Here is a 21,956-nt window from a genome sequence, read left to right as displayed (position 1 = left end):
GCTTTGAGATTTAGGGTGTGGGGTGCAGGGCCATCAGCTTGTGAACAACGACCTGCTAAGCTAAGGGCCAGATCGTTTGATTAAACAATCCCCTTCTGCTTGCCTTGGGTGGTGGGACATTTCTATTGGCTGTATATGTTGTCATCTTGTATTAGATTGGTTGGTCCAACTCATACTCTTCAACTTAGAAAGATATTTAATGTACGGGATTCGGGGCTCTGCCCTCTCTCGGCTCGGTTCGCTGTTCCTGCTCTCCTGGCCTGCTTTAGCTGTGCCTAGCAGCTACAAGCAAGGCCTTCCCAATAAACCACGTGTTACCTCTGCTCATTGCTTATAGAGATACTTTGTCGCCGGTTCTACCGTCACGGAGATACTCCTTCAATTGGCGCCCAGCCGTGGATGAACGACGGATCCAGCCTTTTCCACCCGTAGGAGATTTCTCCATGGACGGTAACTAAATAACCAGTTTTAGCCACCTGAAAGTGTCGCGAGCACAGCTTACGGCTGCAGCGCAGCGCCATAGCTGGAGCTCTTAAAATCTGCTGAGGTACACCTGGAGCACGGGAAGCTGTTACTGCCGTAGCAGCCTCCTCGAGCTCTCAGGGGAATCTACCTGGCAGTCCTCGAGCACGGGGCCGCCGCTGAGCAGCGGCTCCTTGGAGCTCTCCTGAGGATTTGCGTAGCTACTCTCGAGCCCTGTCTCGCCGTTGCTGGCAGTGGCGTGCCGGAGCTCTGCTGAGGGAATCTGCTACGTGTCAGAGCACACGCGAGTGTTGCTGAAAGCACCGCCCGCACTACAGCTCTGAGTAGGACGTCCCCAGCACGGCAAGCCGAAGCCAGTGCTCTGAGGAGGGACGTGAAGCAGCGTCCACGCCGACGGGAGTGCCCGGCCAACACTCCACGCCGTTCGAGCTAAGGACCCTGATTTGGCGACACACAGGTGAGAAAGAAAAAATCAGTCTAATAATGGGGCAATCACACTCTACCGGTGATAAATATCTTTATAAGCAACTAAAGCATTTATTGTACTCTAGTCAAAGTAAGTTACCGAAAGAAGAGCTAAAAAACCTCTTAGAATGGACTTTGATTAGCTTCCCAAATGTTGACCGGTCAGCTGTATTTACCAAAGAATTTTGGGACACAGTCAGAAATAAGCTCTTTAATAACATTTCCCGCCGTGATTTCGCGGCCGCGGAGCTCGTCCCAGCCTGCAGGGCGCTTGTAGAAATCCTTGCTGCGAAGGAGCGACCCGCGGTAGCTGCTTTGAAGAGCGCCGTTCCCGCCGCGAGTTTGCAGCAGGACACGCCCACCGCCTTCCAGCCGAACCTCGTAGCTCCGGTACCCACGGTCCCGCTAGCCCCTGCCACCCCGTCCCCCCTCTACGCGGCCCCTGGCACCCCACCTGCCCCCACTACCCCCCCTCCACCCCGATCCGCGCCATCCCGCTGCTCCCTGCTGCCCCGGCTCCCGCGGTGTCGGCCCCCGGTTCCACCGGCGTTGCCGCGGTCCCCCTCCTCACTTCTGCCCCAGCGAGCCCGCCCACCGCCGTCCCTGCGCCCCTATCAGCCCCTCTAAGTCCCGCCGGGCCGGCCGCTTGCCCCTGCCCACCCATGACTCTGCCAGCTGCTGTCGTCCCAGCTCCCCTGGCCGCGGCCTCAACCACCACGTGTTCCCCACGGCGCCACGCCGCTTCCCCTCCCCCAGCGCCCCCTATGCACGTGCCCGCTGCTCCCTTTGTCCCCCTCGGGGCTCCTACGCGGTTCCCGGGTCCAGGCGTTCCGGTGCGGTTCCCCTGTCACGGTGTACCGCCGAGGTTTCCGAGCCCCGGCGTTCCGGCAGAGCTCCCTTGTCCCGGCGCTGCTGCGCGGGACCCCATAGAAGCTGCGCTGAACACCGCAGCCCCAGCTGCGGCCGGTGCCCCGGCGCACCGCCCGCCGCCGGCCCCGGTGCTCGCCGCGGCTGTTCCCGTGTTGGAAACGGCGCCCTCCCCCCTTCCCGCCGCCGCTCCGGCCCGACCCCCCGGTCCCGCCGCCCCAGTGGCTCCGCTCATGCCCGCACAGACCCCTACGTTTGCGGCCGCCGCGCCCAGAGCCGTGCCTCCCTCCGCGCCCGCAGCGGCAGCCCAGCCTCCTGGCCCCAGTCCCCCCAGAGCGCCTCCGTTGTTCGCCGCGCCGCCGCTGCTCGCCGTTCCGTCCCGGGCCGTGCCGGCTCCGCCGCAGCCCCCTGCGTCCGAGCTGCTGCGGGGAGTCGCCCCGCCGCTTCTTGCCACCGCGGATGCCCCGTTCCCGCCCGCGGCTGCGCTGCCTCCCGCGCCCCCAGTCCCGGCTGCGGCGCTGATGGACACAGACAGGCAAGCCCTGCCTAGCACGTGCGCCATTGTCCCGCATCACGCGGAACCGCTGGAGTGGCCCGCGCATGCGCAGTTGCCGCTTCCCCGGAACCAGCACGCCCCGCCTCCGCCCCCCGCAGCCTTTGCCGCGGCTCTGACACAGCCTCCCGGTCCCGACCCGCCGCCTGCCACAGTGCAGCCCCACCCGGCATCCCTGTGCCCGCCGCCCCCATGCCAGGCTGCACGGCCGCCGCCGCCGCCAGAGCCGATATTCGCAATTCCAGAACTGTATCCATCCGCGCCGCCAGCCCAGCCAGTTCCTGCTCCGACAGCCCCAGCTGCAGCCTCTCCGCAAATAATCCCTCCCGCAGCTCGGCCCGCCACACCACCACCAAGGCACCAGCACACAGCACCCACGCATCTCCAGCCCCCAAACATCCCTCCGCCGCCACCGCCGAGTCCACAGACAACACCACTACAGCCGATTCCTGCACCACCTTGGATGCATCCTTCTGCACCACCCCCTCTGCCATACGCCGCCGTCCCAGGCACAGCCACATCTTTGAGAGACCCCTCACCACCGCACGACCCTGCCCAGCTAACAGCTGATGTGCCTTCACTGTCAGCTCCTCTGCCTCCGATGCCTGCTGCCCTACCCCAGCCACCGAAGCTCCTTGGTCACCCAGCTGCGTTCCCGCCCTCCGCACCCCTACCACCAAATGAGACTTCATTGTATCACAACTCGTCCATACAGTCCCAGCCATGCACACAAACTGTGCAACGAAAAGGGGGAGAGTGGAATACAACAGCTGCTTCAATGAATACAGGACAGACAGAGAACTATTTTGTCCCTGCAAATGACAACCCTTTGATTCAAATACAAGAGAACCCTAAAAAACAAATAAGTCTGTTCCCAAACAGCTTTACAGGCCCCTCTGTCCCTGTGTTTGGGACAGACTTCTCAACCCAAAATGAGACATTAAACCCTGATTATTCACTAACATCAATCCCAAAAGTACAAAACCCCCAGAAGTGCTTCGACAATTCCCAGTTCACAGACTGGCATGAAGTCAGACGTCTGATTTGCAAAGAGGAAAGTCTAAATCTTCTAGCTATGCCTGTGCTATTCAGCCAGCAAGCCGAAGGTCCAAGAACATGGACAGCTATCCCACCTCATGAAATAAAAGAACTACGAAAAGCAGTGAAAGACAGTGGCATTTGCTCACCCTATTTTAAACAACTGCTTAAAAGTATGATAGAAGAACACACGCTGACACCAAATGACTGTAAAAATCTCGCCAGTGTAATTCTCACAGATTCACAATATATGCTGTGGGAACACATATGGAGAAGAATGCTTACAGGAGTTTTGACCACTTACAGGCAAAGCACTGATGCAACCCTTCGCACCCTTACCATATCTAAGTTGACTGGTGAGCATCCTGATGACCGGAATGAAGATCAAGTGAACCTACCCAGAATAGTATTTGATGACATTAAAAAAATGGCTCGTAGAGCCTTTTTGCAGATTCAGCCTGCAGGAAGTTTTGAAAAAGCCTACAATCTGATTAGTCAAGAGCTGTCTGAACCATTTACTGCATTTGCAGACCGAGTGATACAAGCAGCAGAAAGGCAATGTGGCGATGATATAGCTCGCCCAATTATGATAAGAGACATTATTGAAAATAATGCCAATGCTGAATGTAAAAGAGTAATCAAAGCCCTAGGAAAACAAAGACCCACAGTACCTGAAATGATTGAAGCTTGCAACAAAATTGGAAGTCCACAGCAAGTGGCAGCTATCCAAGCAAATGAACTTGGAAAGACTTTAGGAGAAAAAATTGAACGAGCTGTTACGGCTCAGGCAACACAAGCAGAAGCACGAGACCAAAAACTGACTGAAATTCTAGCTGCTTTGCACCTTGGCTAAAAGAACTTTGTAAAATAGGCCTGTTCATTTTAATAGTAATAGTTGTAGTTTTAGTAGCAGTTCCCTGCATACTTCAGTGTGTACAGAAAATTATGAGTAAAGCAGTTTCTAGTATTTTAATTGTTCATCAGAACGGGGGAGATGTTGGGAAGGATGAAGTAGAAAGACCTTGCAAATATAGTGGTTTAGATTCTGGGAGTCTGAGTTCAACAAGCGAGATAGAAATGAAAGCATGCTTTGAGATTTAGGGTGTGGGGTGCAGGGCCATCAGCTTGTGAACAACGACCTGCTAAGCTAAGGGCCAGATCGTTTGATTAAACAATCCCCTTCTGCTTGCCTTGGGTGGTGGGACATTTCTATTGGCTGTATATGTTGTCATCTTGTATTAGATTGGTTGGTCCAACTCATACTCTTCAACTTAGAAAGATATTTAATGTACGGGATTCGGGGCTCTGCCCTCTCTCGGCTCGGTTCGCTGTTCCTGCTCTCCTGGCCTGCTTTAGCTGTGCCTAGCAGCTACAAGCAAGGCCTTCCCAATAAACCACGTGTTACCCCTGCTCATTGCTTATAGAGATACTTTGTCGCCGATTCTACCCTGACGGAGATACTCCTTCATATATCAAATATTATTCTTGCATGTGACAACGGTGTGTATTAACTCTTTTGCAGTGTTCTGAGTACTCACTGCAAATATTTGCTTTGTATTTGTAGAAGAGTTTGCTTTCATCAAATAAGCTAATCACCTGGGAGAAACATGTGATTAGTATGAATAATTTAGGTGTCTGCTTGTTGTCTCAGGGGTCTACCATTCTATGTTATGTCCAGGATGCCAACTGAGATAAAGAAGATAGAGAGCAAAGCTGGTGATGTTGTCACCTTATCTTCTCCACCTCCTAGCCCCAAAGTGGTGTAAAAATAAAATTGAGGGAGTTTCTTTGGTTGGTTGGGTGGGGTTTTTTTTGTGTATGTGTGTTTGTCTTAGTAACTTTTAGAAATAGTAATCGAAATATAATTAGACAAGGATAACTCAGGGTATTTTGTGTGTGTGTACAAAATAAACCTTACTTTCTGTAGAACAATTGGACTTTATATAAACATGGGAATTTCTCACAGACAGTGAAGTAGATTTTTTGCTCAGAATTATGAGGAAAAGAAGAAGGAAAAATATTTTCTGAGAGGAAGGTGAGAACTAGGTCTCTTACTGAAGTTCTCATCTTCCCATGTCTGCTTCAAGATGCTGTTGCAGAGCTCTAGCTAGTTGTTTACCATCTGACCCACCTGCATACCAGAACTCTGCATATGGCAAAATCAAGAAATTTGGAGTGCAAAATAACTCTTCTAGTTACTGCCTGATAAAAGCCAACTTCAGCTTTAAAACTCTGTGAAGACACACGAAGAAGCTATAAAGACTTGGAAATAAAAAAGAGAAAGTTAAGATGGTGTATCCTTTTCAGTGCTGTCCAAAGTATGGGCTGTGTTGACTCTGGTTCATGGTTTTGTTGTGTTTCGGAGTTGGATTTTATGAGAAAGAAAAAGTTCTGTTTAAAATATTTGCAACAGCATGTTCTGTTAGGAAATATGAGAAATGCAGAAAACAACTCAATATTCATTAAGCCTAAAACTGTTTTTTTGGCCAATGTTATGGTTCCATAAGCAGTAATATGGCTGCACTTGCGTTACGAAAGAACTTGCTTCCTTTGCAGTACTAAGATTTGAAATTGGTCTGGCCTTTGGAGACACTTGTATATCAAGAGCATGAAAACTTGACACATATCAGAATGCTTGGGAAGACTTTGAGAAGCCTGAATTTTAAATATACATACATATAGACAGATAGATGAGTGTATGTGTATATGAAAAAACAGTGACCTTAAGCCCAAATTGTTCTGGCATAGATTTTCGCTAACTCTTTTGCATATATAAAACATTTTATATTGCTTTCCAGTTTTTTTAAATTGCTATTCATTATTTTAATGTTTCTCTCTGGATCCTGTTTATTTTCTTTGAGATAGTGAAGCATAGTTCTATTGTTACATGCATATGCACCTCTCAAAACAAAAAGTTAACTTTGAATTAAATAGCCAGTCTCAGCTTTACAAAGTAGGTAGAGATAAATGATGGCTATCTGCCTTGTTGGTAGAAATTGACATTTATCTCCTGAGGAGAATTTCTCAGCTTTTTTAAATCAAGAGAATGCTGGTATCTGGTCTACTAGAAAGTTAATAATCTCTCTTTTTTTACTGTTCTTAGTTGTTCTCTGAGACCCCTGAATTCTGCCGTGTTCTTATAGCCTATTTTCCCTCCTGAATTAGAGGAGGGCTTGATTGAAAAGCTTTTGCGGGTCTGTTGGGGGTTAGATTGGCCTTTTTTTTTTTTTTTTCACTTACAGAATTTTTTCCCATAAGTTTCCAAGAAGCCTTAATGACTACTTAATCAGAACAAAAGGGAGTACTTGAAGGACATGGCAACACAAGGCTACACCTATTGTTTTTAAGTCTCTGGGAGTGTCCCTCAGAGGGGAGAGATAATGAGCTTTGGGAAAGGTAAAAAGAGAGCTGGGGGAGGGGAACTCACTCTTGCTCTCAGCACCGAGGAGGACCGTCAAGCTGCCCCTCGCTGCAGGAAGAGTTCACAGCCATCACTCTGCCTCCGTCTCATCCTGGGAAATCTACCGTCATCTGCTCGTGTACCCGGGAATCCTGAGCTCGTTTTCTCCAGCCTTCCCCCCCCACTGCTGCTGCTTATTCGGATCTTTGAGGTTCCCCTGCTACTCTGTAGCCCTGCACTGCCCAGCCCTGCCGGGACACCCCTGCCGCTACAGCCGCCAGCACAGAGCTCCTCATCTCATCCACCAGCCCGGGACTTTCCTCCCTTCCAGCTCAGCCTCTCGGAGTCCTGCAGGGGCACCGAGATCAAACTGCCCTGGGCTTTTTTTTTGTGTAAAAAAGCCCTCAAGGTTCTTGGTTCTGTTTATTATTAATGCTGTAGTTGTTGTTTGTTTGTTGTTTTGTCATATATACTAGTAAAGAACTGTTATTCCTATCCCCATACCTCTGTCTGAAAGCTCCTTTAATTTTTAAAATTAGAATAATTTGGAGGGAGGGGATTCGAATTCTCCATCTCTAGGGAGGTCCTACCCCCTTCCTAGCAGATACCTGTCTTTCAAACCAAGACAGGGTCCCAGGAGAGGATCCAAAAAAGAATTGTTATAGAGACTCAGATTTCTAGGAGCTCTGGGGACTGGCTTTGAGTCACTGTGAGGGCTGCTGTTTACTCCTGCGCACTTCTTTCAGAGCTGACAGTGGCTGTCAAGCAAGCCAAATGTTAATACTTAACACTTTTTAAAGTTTGTTGGTGCACTGAGATCTGACCTTTCTTGTGAAGTTGCTTCAATTATTTCAGTGATTTCTGGTTATTATCAAAATCAAATTGAAAAGAAAAGATCATCTGGTATCCTGCTGCTGGTATTCTTTTTCTTGTGAGCATTTCCAGAGAGTTCCTCTGTGGGCAGCACATGGGGTTGGTGACATGAGGCAACTCCTTGCAGTCCTTCAGCTGCAGGTATTTCTTTCTTATCAGAGAGGACAGAAACAGGTTCAGCGGCCATGTGTAAGACCAAAATTGGGCTCTGTATTGGGTTATGTAACAAAAAAAAAAAAAAAAAGTGTGTTCGTGTTCTGTTTCATATGTAGAAAGCAGTTGGGGAGATGGGGTTTTTTTTCTTTATCTCTTGTAACTCCAGGGGGGAGGAGGGCAGATGCCTTCTGATAATAAACCATCTGTTAAAATCAGGTGGGGCCATGTTTCTTATCTCTTTCACCACTGTCCACCCGCTGTGGGTATATCCTCTGTTAATGGGCCATTAAGGCTCACCAATGACATGACACATTACATCCTCCCATTGTGAGATGCTCCACCCATTGAGGAGGGAGCCAACCATTCCCTACCCTGATAAAAACTGAGATGTAGGAACACCAAGGAGCCTGTTTCCTACTGGATTCCCGGAGGAAGACCTGGACCCATCTCACCAGCACTGGACCCTTTTTCTACAGGATCATCTGTACTCCACAGAACAACATGTTACTCCAGGAAGATTTATTTGGACTGCTTCCAGCACCCTGGCCGACAGGGTGTCACGTCCTATTCCTGACTCCGTCAGGGTTTTCTAGGCCTTTTGTTTATTTGCTTGTTTGTTTTTTTTTTTATTACTGCATTTGTATTTTTAAAATTCCTAGTAAAGAACTGTTATACCTATTCCCACATTTTAGCTTGAAAGCCCCTAATTTCAAAATTATAATAATTTGGAGGGAGGGGGTTTTACACTCTCCATTCCAAGGAGAGCTCCAATTTTCCCTGACAGATGCCTGTCTTGCTAAACCAAGACAGGCTCATACATGTGCATGGACTTTAATGTCATCTCCTGGCATTTGTTGGAGCAGTGTGTTGTGCTGCCATTGGGAATACACTTGGAACAAAGTGGGACTTTGGAGACTTCTTTCACTCTGAGCCAGCAGTCTCAGTACAATGTGTTTAGCACTGGAGAGAGAAAAAACAGATGCATGCTTGTTTTTTTTTTTTTGTTTGTGAGGAGGATCCTTTGAATGGCTTCCAAGGTCTCGAGGTTCCTGCATGTTGTGCTGCCTTTTAACTCCATGGCTGTAGCACACTTGGACGAGAGTTGCAGTTTACACAAGCAATTGAAATTGCACATGCACCGGATTCTTTAGGCTCTCGGACTTCCTTGCTGCTTGTGTCAGCGCGCCAAAGTGTACGGTGTACTCAAGGCTTTTCTGGGTGGGAATATGTAAAAGCTGTCAATTTCTCCTCTGTTCTAGGCCAGCTGTTTTATAAACAGGTGTGGTCTATGGGGACATTTCCCTCATTTAAGACTCATCATCTTCACTTACACTTTAGTGTTAACTTGTCATTGCACAACAGAGCTGAATCCTGAGAGAATTGTATAAAAAGCTAAAGTAGTTGAATTCTACTGAATTATCTGACAATACAGTTGTTTAATTTTCTTGGAGGATAAAGCTCACTGATTCATTAATAAAACAGTTGGTTACATTTTGTAGAAAATAACTATAATTTTAAACTTTAAAGTAATTACTTGACTACTGCTTAGAGTATGAAGATGTACATTGCATGAGATGTCACAGTTGCAGGTACTAGGTGTCATCCTGAAAGATTTGGTTGCCTTTGCAGTAGTTAATGCAGAAATTGTGTGAAGTTGTTTGCTCTCTACTTGTAAAGTAGGGACAGTCTAACAAGGATTATTAGAGGGGTTCAAAATTGAAATATAAAAGGTTTACCTTAGAACTCTACCAAAGTTACTGACAAGTGACTGTCATCATGCACAGAGCTGGACACTCACAGTTTTGGTGCAGTCTGGGCATCGAGCACCAGATCCTGGCTGAAGTAATGCCGTTGCAGGTCAGCTCCTGCACCACAAAATAGCCACAAATCCTGAGCATTTTGGAGCAGGCAGTGCATGAGTGCTGCCCAGTGCAATGGTTATGCTGGTGTCTTGATATTAAATCTCTGGGTGGAGGGGCAGTGGGGTTTTGCTGTGGGATGTGGCAGGAGGAGAAGAATGGTTTTGTTTCCCCTCATTAAGTTCCTGCTGTCTGGCTAGGTGCCTGTCAGTGTTTGTCTTGCAGCAGACTACACTGTGAGATTGCACTGAGTGCAGTTTGTTCCCCTTTTCATCCCCTCTGGGCTCATCAGTTTGTGTTCTTCAGGGGCAGAGGCTGTGGCTGCACCCTGGGTCCCACTGGACTTTCTGCTGCAGAAACAAAAGGCACTCTGCACCCACCAGACCTTTCTCTGGGAATGCTGCTTACAGGTCACATCTGCTTTGGTGCATAGGGCTCTCCCCTTTAGACTGTTGCCTCTTACCAAAGCTCAGAGCACTGTGTGGGGGAAGGCAAAACTCAGCTGAAACAAGATGCTACCATCCGTGCATGGTTGCCTGGCAGTGGGGAGAGAGGCTGGGCAGCCAGCAAGTTCCACCTGGCACTGGAAACTGCTTGGATGTGATGTTGAACATGTCTGGGCTAGAATTTGGCAGCAGGGGAAGGAGAGGGTGTAATTGCCGGAAAGGCAAAGGCAGGGGCAAAGTATGGTAACAAGTGAAAAAACACTTGTCATGGGTTAGCACTGGCCAGATGTTAATGCACCCATGAGTGTATGTTTTTCTTAATGAGCTACTGTGAGATGTGGTCAAGAACAGAGCAGAGCAGGCCTAAAACTTGAAAACAGAGAACAAAACTTTATTACATTACATAAGAACAGAAATAGAAAGGAAAACTCTAAACACACACAAAAACAGAAATGAAACCTTCCCAGAACATTTCTTCTCCTCCCCCAATTTCCACCCCCTACATGTTACCTTCCATAGACCAAAACCTTGGGTTTTAAATCAAACAATCACCACTCAAAAAACTGATCTTCAATTCAGCAAGGGAGAGAGGAGTCTCTCTCGCACCACAGACTGCTCCTCAGAAAACACAGGTACACCCTTTATGTGTTTCCATGTCACCCGTGGCACTGCCTGGAGAAGTCTGCCATGGTGACACCCTCCTTTCCATGTCCAGTGCTCTCACCACTGTCTATGGGCCAAAGCTGCATATAGGGCTCTTTTAAGGATGCTTGCATGCCGAGCTCTCCCTATTTTTCCTCTGGGGCTGAGGGTTCCAAGAGCAGGTCTTCCCTGAGGGCAGAGGGTGCCACCACACCCTCCCCTCTCTTCTCTGTTCACTCGACTCTTAAAGTGCCAGTCACTGTAGCAAAAGCAGAGGCAGCTGCATCCACCCAAATGCAGTTTATGTTCAGAAGAGACTTGAGTTCAGTCTATGGCTAACATTATGCAAGAAAAAGTCCAGCTCAGAAGCCACTCCTCTTCAATCTTTGCCCATCCAGGGTTCTTTTCAATCATACTTTATCATCTCGGTCTCAGGCTGTTTCTCTTCTGAAGCCACTAGCCATGAGAATCAATGTCTGGGAAAAAAGTTTCCTTCTGCCAAGAAAGGGTTAACAGTTCCTGGCTCCCGGCAGGGTCCCGGACTCCGCACCTCTTTACACAGCCGGAAACTTCTCCTCTCCCCTCCCCCCGCTCTTTCTTTGCTGCTGCCTGCTGCCAGTGTTCGAAAGGCTGAAGCAGCAGTCTCTCTCCTTGGGGGGGGGACACGGGCGGACGGAAGGCACCTCCAAAGTTCTCCACCCCTCCATCCTGGATGGGGCTGGCCCAGCTCCAGTCCCGTTCTCTCTCTTTCCCCGCCCCGGGGCCCCGGGCCTACCTCAGCCCGGCCACGTGGCCCCCCTCCCCCACCCAGCCTGGGTAGGGGAGGAGGGAAAAGGTGCTCCTCTCCTGAAAGCGGAGCCAGAAAAAAAACTCCCTCTGGGAGGCCTCACTTTTAACCCCTTGTGTCCTCAGAGGCGTGTCCAACCCCTCAGTGGCCACTAAAAGTGCCAACATTCAAACCTGACCACTGATTGGTTTGACCACAGCCTCTTGATAAAACTCACTTCCCCTCAAACCAGGACAACACTCAAGATTGTGAACAGAACAAAGAAAAGCAAAAAGTCATGCCCTGATAAAACCACCAAGTGAATGAAAATACTGGTTGGTAGGGAACAAATGAGAGCTTGCTCATTTCAAGTAATTGGCAAAACTGATAAGGGACAACAGCAGATTTCAATCTTAACAATGAAGGGAAAGATAAACAATAAGAAAAGGGAAGTGAAATGAGAGAAAGGAGGGAGTGACTGATTTGTAACTGCTTCTACCTTGGGTAACCACCGCCTCTGTTCACGTCAAATGATTTTAAGAGTCTGTGCAAAACAGAATCAAGTCTCTTGACTGTGGCTGGCAGATATGTGCAACAGTCCTGCTGCACACGCATTTGGTGTCAGCTATTATGTAGTCAGCAAGTCAGACCTCACTAATGACATTGTAGGTCACCTCTTAGATTTTGTCTACTAAAAATAGAAATATTAATAAACTGTATAAATATTATATAAATAATAAAACAAAATATAAATAAATATATATATAGCTTTATTTTGTGCTGAATTACATTGTCCTATGGATTGCAGTTGTGGGTTAGCATTTTAAAATTAAGGTGTCTGCACATCAATAAATATACAACAGTAAAGACCTGAACACAGAGATGATAAATACATATGTAAGCAAAAACTGTGTAATTCTTGTGTTGTTTTGTTTTAATGAAACTGGAAGAACAAGAAGCATTGTGCTGCCCTTGGCAAGTGAGCAGCCCTGCAATATTGTAGAATAAGTTTTGCAGTTCCTTACTGCGTTGTGGATTTAACATGCCTGCTCAGTTTTTGTACCTGCCTGCTGGTGCTGTGGGCCATGTACATCTCTGGTTTGTATCTAAATCTTGATTCCTGGCAACTGAAGAAGGGTAGAGAGCTGAAGGGCCTGTATTTGAATGACTCCTTGATCCGTGCTTTACGTGCTTTGTTGCTATTAACTGCCTTTCTTCAATAGCTATTGTCTGATTTCTGTCTTCTTGTGTTCTGTCTTTTATTCCAGGCCTTTGCTGCAAGCCTGCTGCCTGCAGCTTATGAGGTGCCTGCTGCCTGCTTAGGTATTTCTGTGGCCTGTTGCTGGCCCAGTTTCTGCAGTGTTTAAACTGCCCTTTTGAAAAGGGGACATTTCTGGCCTTTATGAGCATTCTCAGTGTTGCTGGGATAATGTGGCTGATCCCGCAGATGCGGGTAGTTGCTTTAAAACAAACACACCCCCCTGTCCTGGTCCCCATGTTTTCAGTCTTGCTTTTATTTTTTTCTGTCCTTGTAAATAAAAACAATTATTCATGCTTTCTGGTCACTGAAGCAATGGGCTGTGTTTTGTTGTTCCTGAAACAATTACCGAATTACGTTTGTTGTGCAGGGAGGGCAGGGCAGTGCCCAGCCATATAGAGTGTACGCTTCCAAATTTTAAGATTGTTTGCCTTTGTTCCCAAGCTGAGGAAGCTTGTTTGGGACTTGGAAAGCTTCAGGTTGTCCCATGTCATCTGTGACTTTCCCATGCTGCCTGACTTGGAAGTTAAATCATTCTGAGTGCGCGTACTGGATTGGGGGCAATGACACTTGGTTTGAACACCCAGATCTTTATTTTCCTTTTACCCACTGAAAGCTTGCAAGTTGTGGAAAGGTAAGATCAGGTGTCAAAAATGTGACTTGGTGGTAACTGCAAATCCTCATTACCTGCTGCTGGCCATGGTTTGGGGCAGCACCTTAAGTTTCTTTATTCCCTCTGTGCTTTTGCCATATTCCGGCCAAAAGCCACATCTTCCATTTTGACGTGATTGAAGATCTGCCTTACAAAGCCATGTTGCTCATTTTTCATTGTAAATTACTGCCATGGAGTGACAGAAGAAGCCTCTTCAGAGGCTGAATGCACTTTCCCAAGCTTTATGTCTGGCTCTTAGTTCAGATGCATGTCCATCCATGTATCCAAATGCTCCCGTTAGAAGGGGCAAAGTGATGTTTGTCGGTCCTGCTCCTCAGTCCACCTCAGCTGTCCCTCTGCCTTCAGTGGGACCTTTGTGTGGGTTCCCATGCAGGACCATGGCATTAATTTGCTTATCTTGAAGAGCAAGAAGCGTCAAGACATGTATGACCAAGACCAGTTAAATACACCTTTGGGCTGCAGAGGGATCTTTACCATGTCTGGAGGAGCTTTTCCTCTCATGGGTAGCTTGAGAAACCCCATGTGGGCCATGCAGAAGCAAAGTGCATCCTTTGTTGCAGTGGAAGCAGATATCTGGTTAGAGGCTTGTCAAGAAACTAAAAACAGCATTTGTGATGCTTTGCCTTTGGTTTCACAGGTGAACATTTCCAGTTGGTGAGCTCTGATTAGCTTCCTAGCTTTGAAATAAAGGAGGAAATGGAAAAATCTAGGGAGGGGAGGTGGAGTTTTAATATTTTACTTGATTGCAAGTACTTTTTTAGCAGATAAAAAATAATCAAAATCTGACTTCCTGCTGATTTTTCAGCTAATTTTCCTCCTTTTCCTTTCCTTACAGCTACCCTGCTGAAGGAAGCAAATGTTAACTTGTGGACTTTAGGTGCCCCTTGTTTGGTGGTAGACATTTTGTTAATAAACCTGTGAAACAGGGTGTGTTTCATATGGTTCTGCATTGTATAATAGCAGAACACTGCAGCATTTTGTACATTAGAAGAAATTGGCTGAGAGCATATGCTGTGCATTGGCTTCAACAGATCCCAGATGTTTTGTAAGGGCCTGGTGATTTCTGCAATAAGTGTTGCAGCTACTAATCCTGGTAATGCAAATTTTTTTTTTTTTTTCCAGTTTGAATTTTCTGGTATAAATTTTTCTCATATCTGCATGTTTCCTTTAACAACGTAATGTGGTGAACTATAAACACGCAGTAGTACTTAGGAGTAGGTCACAAACACACCGTGAGCATGGTTGTTTTTTATTAATAGCCCTAAGTCATGGAGCTGTTGTTCTATTTTGCACACCACAACCCAGAGTGACGAGTGGCACAAGACAGGAGAGCTCAGCAAGCTGCACTTTTCAAAAGGGGCAGCCAGGGAAATTTTGCAGGCTGTCTGCGGTGATGTCTTGTCACCTTGGGGGTTTACTGGCTTTAGGTGAAAAAGTGGAAATGATCTGATGCTGTGAAGGATTCCCCTTTCTTTTTTTGACTGCAAGAGGGGATGTACTTTGAAGTATAACCAGAGTTTTGTATGGGAAGCTAGGAGAGAAAAGCTCTGTGTTTGAGAGTAGGTTTATGACTGTGCTATTGAAGCATAGAGATGATGATGAAAATGCACAGTGCTGTCAGTTAATAAAATGCCAATGAACAACAAAAATAGTTTGCAAATTTTTTTATTGCTATTTTTAAGAGATTCTTTATAACGTTTTGTGTTTTGTGTCCTGTCAAAAAAACCCCACACATCACATATGGCATAGAGTCAATGAATTGGTGCCCCAGAGCAGAAAGCTTTGTCAAGTGATGCTGAAACATTCAGAGAGGGCCTAAAGAGGATGTAATACATCCCAGCTGGGAGAGGTGGAAAACAAGAACAAGAGAGTGATGCTCTTGTGAGATAGTGGGGGTAGTTTAGGGTTGAAGCTACTTTTCACTGTTGGTATTTGGCTAGTGACTTTAACTTTTCATCCTGAAGATTGGTAGTGGCCCCTGGGGTTTGGGGGAGCAGCTTAGTTTCGCTGCTGTGCGTAGGATGACTGTGTGACTGCAGCTTCCCCCTGCAGCACCATGCTTACTGTACCTTTAAGAAAAGCGTAGCCTTGCTTCTTAAATTTTGTCTTGGTTTGGAAAGACAGGTATCTGTCAGGGAAAACTGGAGTTTCTCTTGGAATGGAGAATGTAAAAACCCCTCCCTCCAAATTATTACAATTTTGCGATTAGGACCTTTCGGGCAAAAATATGGGAATAGGTATAACAGTTCTTTACTAGGAATTTTAAAAAATACAAATGCAGTAATAAAAAAAAAAAAAAAACCAAGCAAGCAAACAAACAAAAGTCCTAGAAAACCCTGACGGAGTCAGAAATACGACCTGACACCCTGTCGGCCAGGGTGTTGGAAGCAGTCCAAATAAGTCCTCCTGGAGTGACAGATGTGGTTCTGTTGAAGTAGAGATGATATTGTAGATGGGTTCAGTGGTGGTGAGATGAGTCCGGTCTTCTGAGAATCCAGTGGAAAACAGAATGCCTGGAGGTCTCTGTGTCCCCATTTTTGTCTGGGTAGGGAATGGTTGGCTCCTCCCCACTGGGTGGTGCATCTCACAATGGGATGATGTAATGTGTCATGTCATTGGTGAGCCTTAATGGCCCATTAACAGAGGATATCCCCCGGAGGGTGGACAAAGTTGATGAAAGAGATAAGAAACACTGCCCCACCTGGTTTTAACAGATGGTCTATTATCAGAAGGTATCCACCCTCCTCCCCCCTGGAGTTACAAGAGATAAAAAAAAAAGAAACCATCTCCCCAACTGCTTTCTACATATGAAATAGAATACACTTTTTTTTTTGGTTACATAACCCAAGACAATTTTTATTTGCATCATACTTTCACATTCATATAGTACAGCTTGTGAAATTTGTGGTAACAAATTTGAAGCATTTGGGGATGCTTCAGAAAGTCTTGTATGAAGTTACATCTGCTAGATGAGATAATTAAATTTTTAATAAATTTGTCACTCAGTAGTGGCAATAACTTTTGTTCTTATAAAACTGAAACATAGTCCCGAGAAGGCTGGTCTTGGTCTATTATTTAAGCAAATGTTTGGTTAAAGGATTTTGCAAGTGGTGCATGGTTTTAAGTTTTTGAGGGACTTCCCCAGCATCTTATCAGTTTGTAAAATAAATAACTGCCAATGCAGTGAAACTGTATATTGGAGTGTTTGCTTTTTTTTTTTTTTTTTTTTTTTTGCATTTGTAGCATTTGAGGCTGCCTATTAAAGTGATGTGGAGATAGCTTGTACAGTTTTCCATACTGAGCTAATTTTGGTTTTCTGTCTTCATACACTGGCCTAAACAAGGCATGGTATTGAATGCTCATGGGTAATTTACTATTCTTAAAGGTTGATGCTCAAAGATATACTTTGTTTTTAAAAATTTGGGCTGAAATTCATGAAAGAGGAAAACATGCAAAGCCCAGATTGATGTTTTTCACTACTGGGCATTTTTTGTAGCCTTGAGAGATAGTCTTAGTGACTTTTCTGTAACTTCTTTTCAGGGAAACTGGTATCAGGTGCACCATCCAGATCAGGGGGAATAAATTAAAAGCACAAGTTACTACTTTTAAAGTCCTAGATCTGAGTTTTCTTGTATTTGCTTAGTTTCCTTTTTAGTTAGCATTCTTTTTTTTTCTTTTCCCAACGAGGGGCAAAGCACGGGGAAGGATAGTGGGGTTTTTGGCACTTAATGGGTTCAGTGTAATGGTATCCTATGGGCTGTTGAGCTGCAGCAGGCAAATACATATTGTCCTACTGGCCTGTACTCTTTCATTATAAAAAGAAACTAAAAGGCTTGGATTAATGTAGAAACAGCAAAAGGCAGCTCCCGTAGGAAGATTATCACTCTTAATTACTCTAGGAAGATTATCACTCTTAATTATCAAGCAGGTCAAGTTTATCAATGACCACAGAGCTCTCTCATGCATTTTGCTGAACTGCTGTAACTTAAAATGATTTCTGTCAAGGTAGAAATTTTTGCCTGTGCCTGATGTAGAAAAAGGAAATGCTTGGGTGCAATGAAATTTGACAAGGATGTAACTTCCTATTGCTGTGAGCTTTGCAGCCCCACAGTGCTTCCTGTCAATGTGTCCTGCTCTTCTCAAGGCAGGAGCCAGATTCTCAGAGCTGGAGGAAAACTAGTTTCCCTGGCATGTGAAACACTTGAAGGAAGAAGGGTTGCTACTTGACAGAACGTGGCCCTTTGTACTTCAGCTTGGGGAGAGTTTTTGAGTAAAATTTGGTGTGCTGGATGAAATGAATTTTTATTTTCTATTTTTATTATTAAATGAATTTTTATTTTTTTGTTAAATGCAGTTGGTGCATTTAAAAAGGTGAGGTCTTGGAAAAAGGTCACTTGGATCTCTTCTTTACTGGTAATTGTTCTGTAGACACTGCAGGAAAAGCAAATATGTTCATTGTTACTTTTGTGGGAATTAATTTAGTTGAGTCAGGTGTGATAGAATTTGTTTCTTCTGAAATACCTGCTTCTTGTTTTGTTCAGATTGTAATTATGTTAGTACAGGACTGTGCTTAAAAACTGCCCTTCCCACTAAAATTTTCTGCTGTCATTTTGCCATTGCAATGACAGAAATAAAGGCTTTGCTACATAGTAAATAAAAATAATTGTGTTCTTCTTAGGTAAAAGACGGATTTGTGGCCTATTTTCTGACTTTTTAAAGGTTCTTTTATCTTGCCTCTTTCATGGGGCTGTGCTGTGAATTTTGACTGCTTTCAATAAAAGGCTTTGAAAACTGGGTAGGGAGCAGTCATTTGAATTTCATGGTATTTCAGCTCAAGGCTTGCATTAGTACTTTGTTTTTAGCCAGAGAAGGCATCATGGTGACACCATGGAAATCCTTTCCTCTAGGTATTTCTCCGTGTATCCTTTCTCTAGGGTTCGTGTTTTCAAAGTGTCTGAAAAAAGCTCTGAGTAGCACATCTCACTTGAAAATGTTTTATTTTCAATTCAGAGATGCTGAGCAGGAGTGTGGCTGGAGGACCCGATCTTTCAGAGGTTTGGAGACTCATAGCTTCTCTTGTAGGGATTTTGAGTTGTGAGAGTTGGGCAGTGTTCTTCAAAAAGCAGCCATTTCTGTAAATGTATTAAATAGGCCAGGGTGCTTCAGGTTTGACTGCCTTTATTCATTCTAGCTAATCGAGTAAGATAGGCAAAAATTAACATCTCAGCAATTCTTTGTGACCTTAGTGGCAGTTTTTGAAGAACAAATCTGTGTTATGTAGGCAGTTTAAATGTTCTTAGGCGGTTTTTTGAGGCTTTGGCAACTAGAGGGTAAGCAAATTAAGTGAATTTGCAAAAAAGTGAATTTGGCTAAAAAGTTTTGAGGTTTAAAAAGGAAAAAAATAGCATTAGCTGCCTTTGTGATTTTTGGTTTTATTTTGCAAACTCATGGGCTAGAAGCAGTCTTGAAAGAGACATGAAATGCAGTATTTTCTTAGAACCCCACAAGTTCAGGACCTGGTAAAGACAAAATGTCAAGAATACCAAGGCTCCTGATGGAGCCAAAATTGTGTGTTTGTATTGGGTAAGTAGCTCTTTTAATTTGTCTTGGGAAGAACTTAAGGAAAGAATAAATTGTATTGTTTCTGTGATTTTAATTTTAATGGAAGATTGCTGATTTCTTTGAAAAAGATAATTTGTAAAGAAGCTTAAAAAAGAGAAAGGCAAGCTAAAGGTTGTCACCCTGGTTTTTCTGAGTTTTTCTAAAGCCTTCTGCACTGTTCATAAGATGGAGTCAGTTTTTAGTTTCTGCACAATATTAGGAGTCAGTTTTTCAGTTTCTCACACCTTGGAACATAAACAAACCTTGTTTCTGTTCACTGTCCTTTGTTTACATATTTTCTAGCCTGAAAATAATGTTGATTGACAGCTGGTCTGGCCAGTGGGGTGAAGGGGTAGTAACCCCAGCAGCCAATCCACAACCAGACCCACAAATGTATAAAAATTAAAGAAATAAACAGGCTCACTCTATTTTGGGGGAGCAGCTCTTGCACTGCAGACCTCTTGCCTCCGTGTTGTCGTTTCGCGTGTCGGTTGACACATCTGGTGACCCTGTCTGTGTGAGAGTGAAATGAACAGGGCTAATGCCTTTATTAATATTCAGCTCTTTTATTAAAGTGATCAGATCTTTATTAAAGTGATCAGCTGGGTGATAGAGCCCGACGGAGTTTTTCACGCTGCTGTAGCAGTCTGGAGGAGCAGGAAATGTCCCAGTTCATCACTCAGCTGCAAGCAGTAGGTGCCGAGTCCTTGTTCCCATGGGAACAGCTAGAAGCTCTCTCTGGTCAACTCTGAGGAAGCAGAGTGGTGCAGGTCTGGTTGCTGAAGTGCAAAGCAGCAGACGTCAGGTCTTTACCCTCATGGAAAAACCTCGAGAGTTTCTCTCCGAATCTGTCACTCGAGCTGGCCCAGTTCCCACGCCCGTCAGACTCTTAACAGATCATTGCGAGTTCTTAAACTAGGTCGGGGGTGCGTCCACCTCCTCCTCGGCGAGAGCATCGCCTGGCTCTTTCACCATGTCCAGTCTTCCATCTTGGGGTGCCCTTCATCTCCAAAGAACTCTCTCCCAGCGTGCTGTGTTCGTCTTATTTGCATATGCCTTCCTCGAGTGGGGGGGTGGGGGGGGGATTGGGTGAGCTCCGATTACAGTAGATACAATCAGGACAATCACTAGCTTTTAACATGCTAATTCAGAAATGCAGGACCGGCAGGATAGCTGCTGCCCAGCACAGCTACAGCCTCCGTGAGGACGGCGGGACAGCCCCGCCACGTCCCACCACGGACGGGGGTCACCTGTCCCTGAGACGCTGGGGCACCGGCGCCTCCCATTGCTCCCTCTAGAGCCCCGTGGAACCACGCTCGGCACTCCCCCCCTGCCCAGCCATGGCTCCCGGCAACAGCGACAGGGCCGGGCAGCGGGGGCTGCCACACCGGCGGTGGGGGCTGCCACACCAGCTCCGGTGGCTGCCAAGACATCCTCCCCAGGGGAGGGGCCCCGCCTATGGCAGCAGGGGTCTGGCAGCGGATCCGTCAGGGCTGGGGCGGCGGCAGCAGTCCCAGGAGTTCTGGAGACAACCCCACCACATCTCAGGCCACGGCAGCCACACAGGGGCAGCCTTTGGAGCACTCACACTTGTAGCAGGAGCATGATGTGTTATGGAATGAAGTTTGAGCTATCCCAAACGGGCCTCAGATTTGGGCCTGCTGGGCCTCAGATTTGGGCCCATGTGGAGGTGGATAGACCTGTGGCGCAGTTAGAATTTAAGTTAAGGTGTGTGCATGCTTTAGCTAGGACAGTTAGAGTAGAAACACAGTAGCTGCCTTAAGCTAAGATTGTTTGCATTCTTTCTCATGCTGAATGCCAATAGAAATGCACCTGCAACTGTAAACTATCTGACACTATAAAACCAGACATTTCAAGAATAAAGAGAAGAACGTATGTTGTAACCATATTGGTAGTATCGTGCGTTGCTCTGTTCTCTCAAGGTTAACTTTCCCTGAGATTCTCCTTGGGGTTGCTGTTCCCCAAGGTAATAAGGTTTTCCCCCAGGGTTGCTGTTCCCTGGGAGTTTCCTCTGGGTTGCTGTTCCCCGAGGTAATAAGGTTTTCCGTCTTCTCTTTGCCCTATGTGTTTCACACCAGAGGTAGAGACGACAAGCTGAGTCCGCCAGTGCACATTTCCAAGGTTGTTTATTCTTCATTATCTCAGTTCTTTTTCAGCTCTGCCAGGCCTCCCTGGCAGGGTACCTTATCTTAGTTCTTTCTCAGCTCTGCGAGGCATCCCCAGCAGAGCAGGACACGCGGCAGACTGGGGCGGATCAGAGAGCCCCCCACCTTATGTACAGTACCCCTGACCCAACCACCATCCACAATGTACTTTTTATTTACAAAATTGTACCAATACCTACTACCTATGCTAACATGTCATTTCTACTCTAAACCAATCTCTAAAATCCAACTCAGCAAAAGATGGGGGATGAGAACAAGAACAAGGAGCACAGGGGCCACTCCTCAATTCCTCCATCTTGTCTCTTCAACCCTATATACTAAAAATCCTAGATTCTACATTTACATTCTAAGATAAACGAAATACTACTTATTTTGAATTCTCCCAGCTTGTGATTCTTCATACAATGTGGGCATTCACTCCCATGGCCAGGGATCAGAGGCAATGTCCTCCTGGGCTCTGTGTGAGGCTGGTTGATGCCCTTGTACAGATCCCAGACCCCCCTGTCCGGTCTCCAAACCCTCCAGGGTGGCCAGAGGGATGTTCTAGACTCCAACACTGTTCCAGCTTCCATATAGGGACCCTGGTTTCACACACTCCCTGAGAATTTGTTCATAACAAGAGGACAGTCTGGTGAGGTCTTCTTTCCCCCCCTCCCTGTTGTGCGGTGTCTGGAGCATTTTGCTTTGCCA

General features: G+C 46.1%; 2 protein-coding genes across 7 annotated transcripts in view; both read left to right on the top strand.

The window, feature by feature from the left end:
• The window catches only part of LOC134563430 (transmembrane protein 131-like), a 131,680-nt gene that overhangs the window by 33,132 nt on the left and 76,592 nt on the right, over positions 1 to 21,956 (top strand). The gene's annotated exons all lie outside the window — the stretch shown is intronic.
• LOC134563431 (RNA-binding protein 33-like) lies at positions 460 to 12,214 on the top strand. The gene is made up of 2 exons (XM_063421352.1): positions 460 to 1,338; positions 2,061 to 12,214. The coding sequence occupies exons 1-2, from the start codon at positions 967 to 969 to the stop codon at positions 4,257 to 4,259; spliced, it is 2,571 nt and encodes an 856-aa protein (XP_063277422.1). The 5' UTR covers positions 460 to 966; the 3' UTR covers positions 4,260 to 12,214.

This window comes from Prinia subflava, chromosome W, assembly GCF_021018805.1.
Source record: "Prinia subflava isolate CZ2003 ecotype Zambia chromosome W, Cam_Psub_1.2, whole genome shotgun sequence".
In the NCBI taxonomy this organism is placed as follows: domain Eukaryota; kingdom Metazoa; phylum Chordata; class Aves; order Passeriformes; family Cisticolidae; genus Prinia; species Prinia subflava.
Note: the sequence above shows the minus strand (reverse complement) of the source record. Positions and strands in the feature narration are given on the sequence as shown.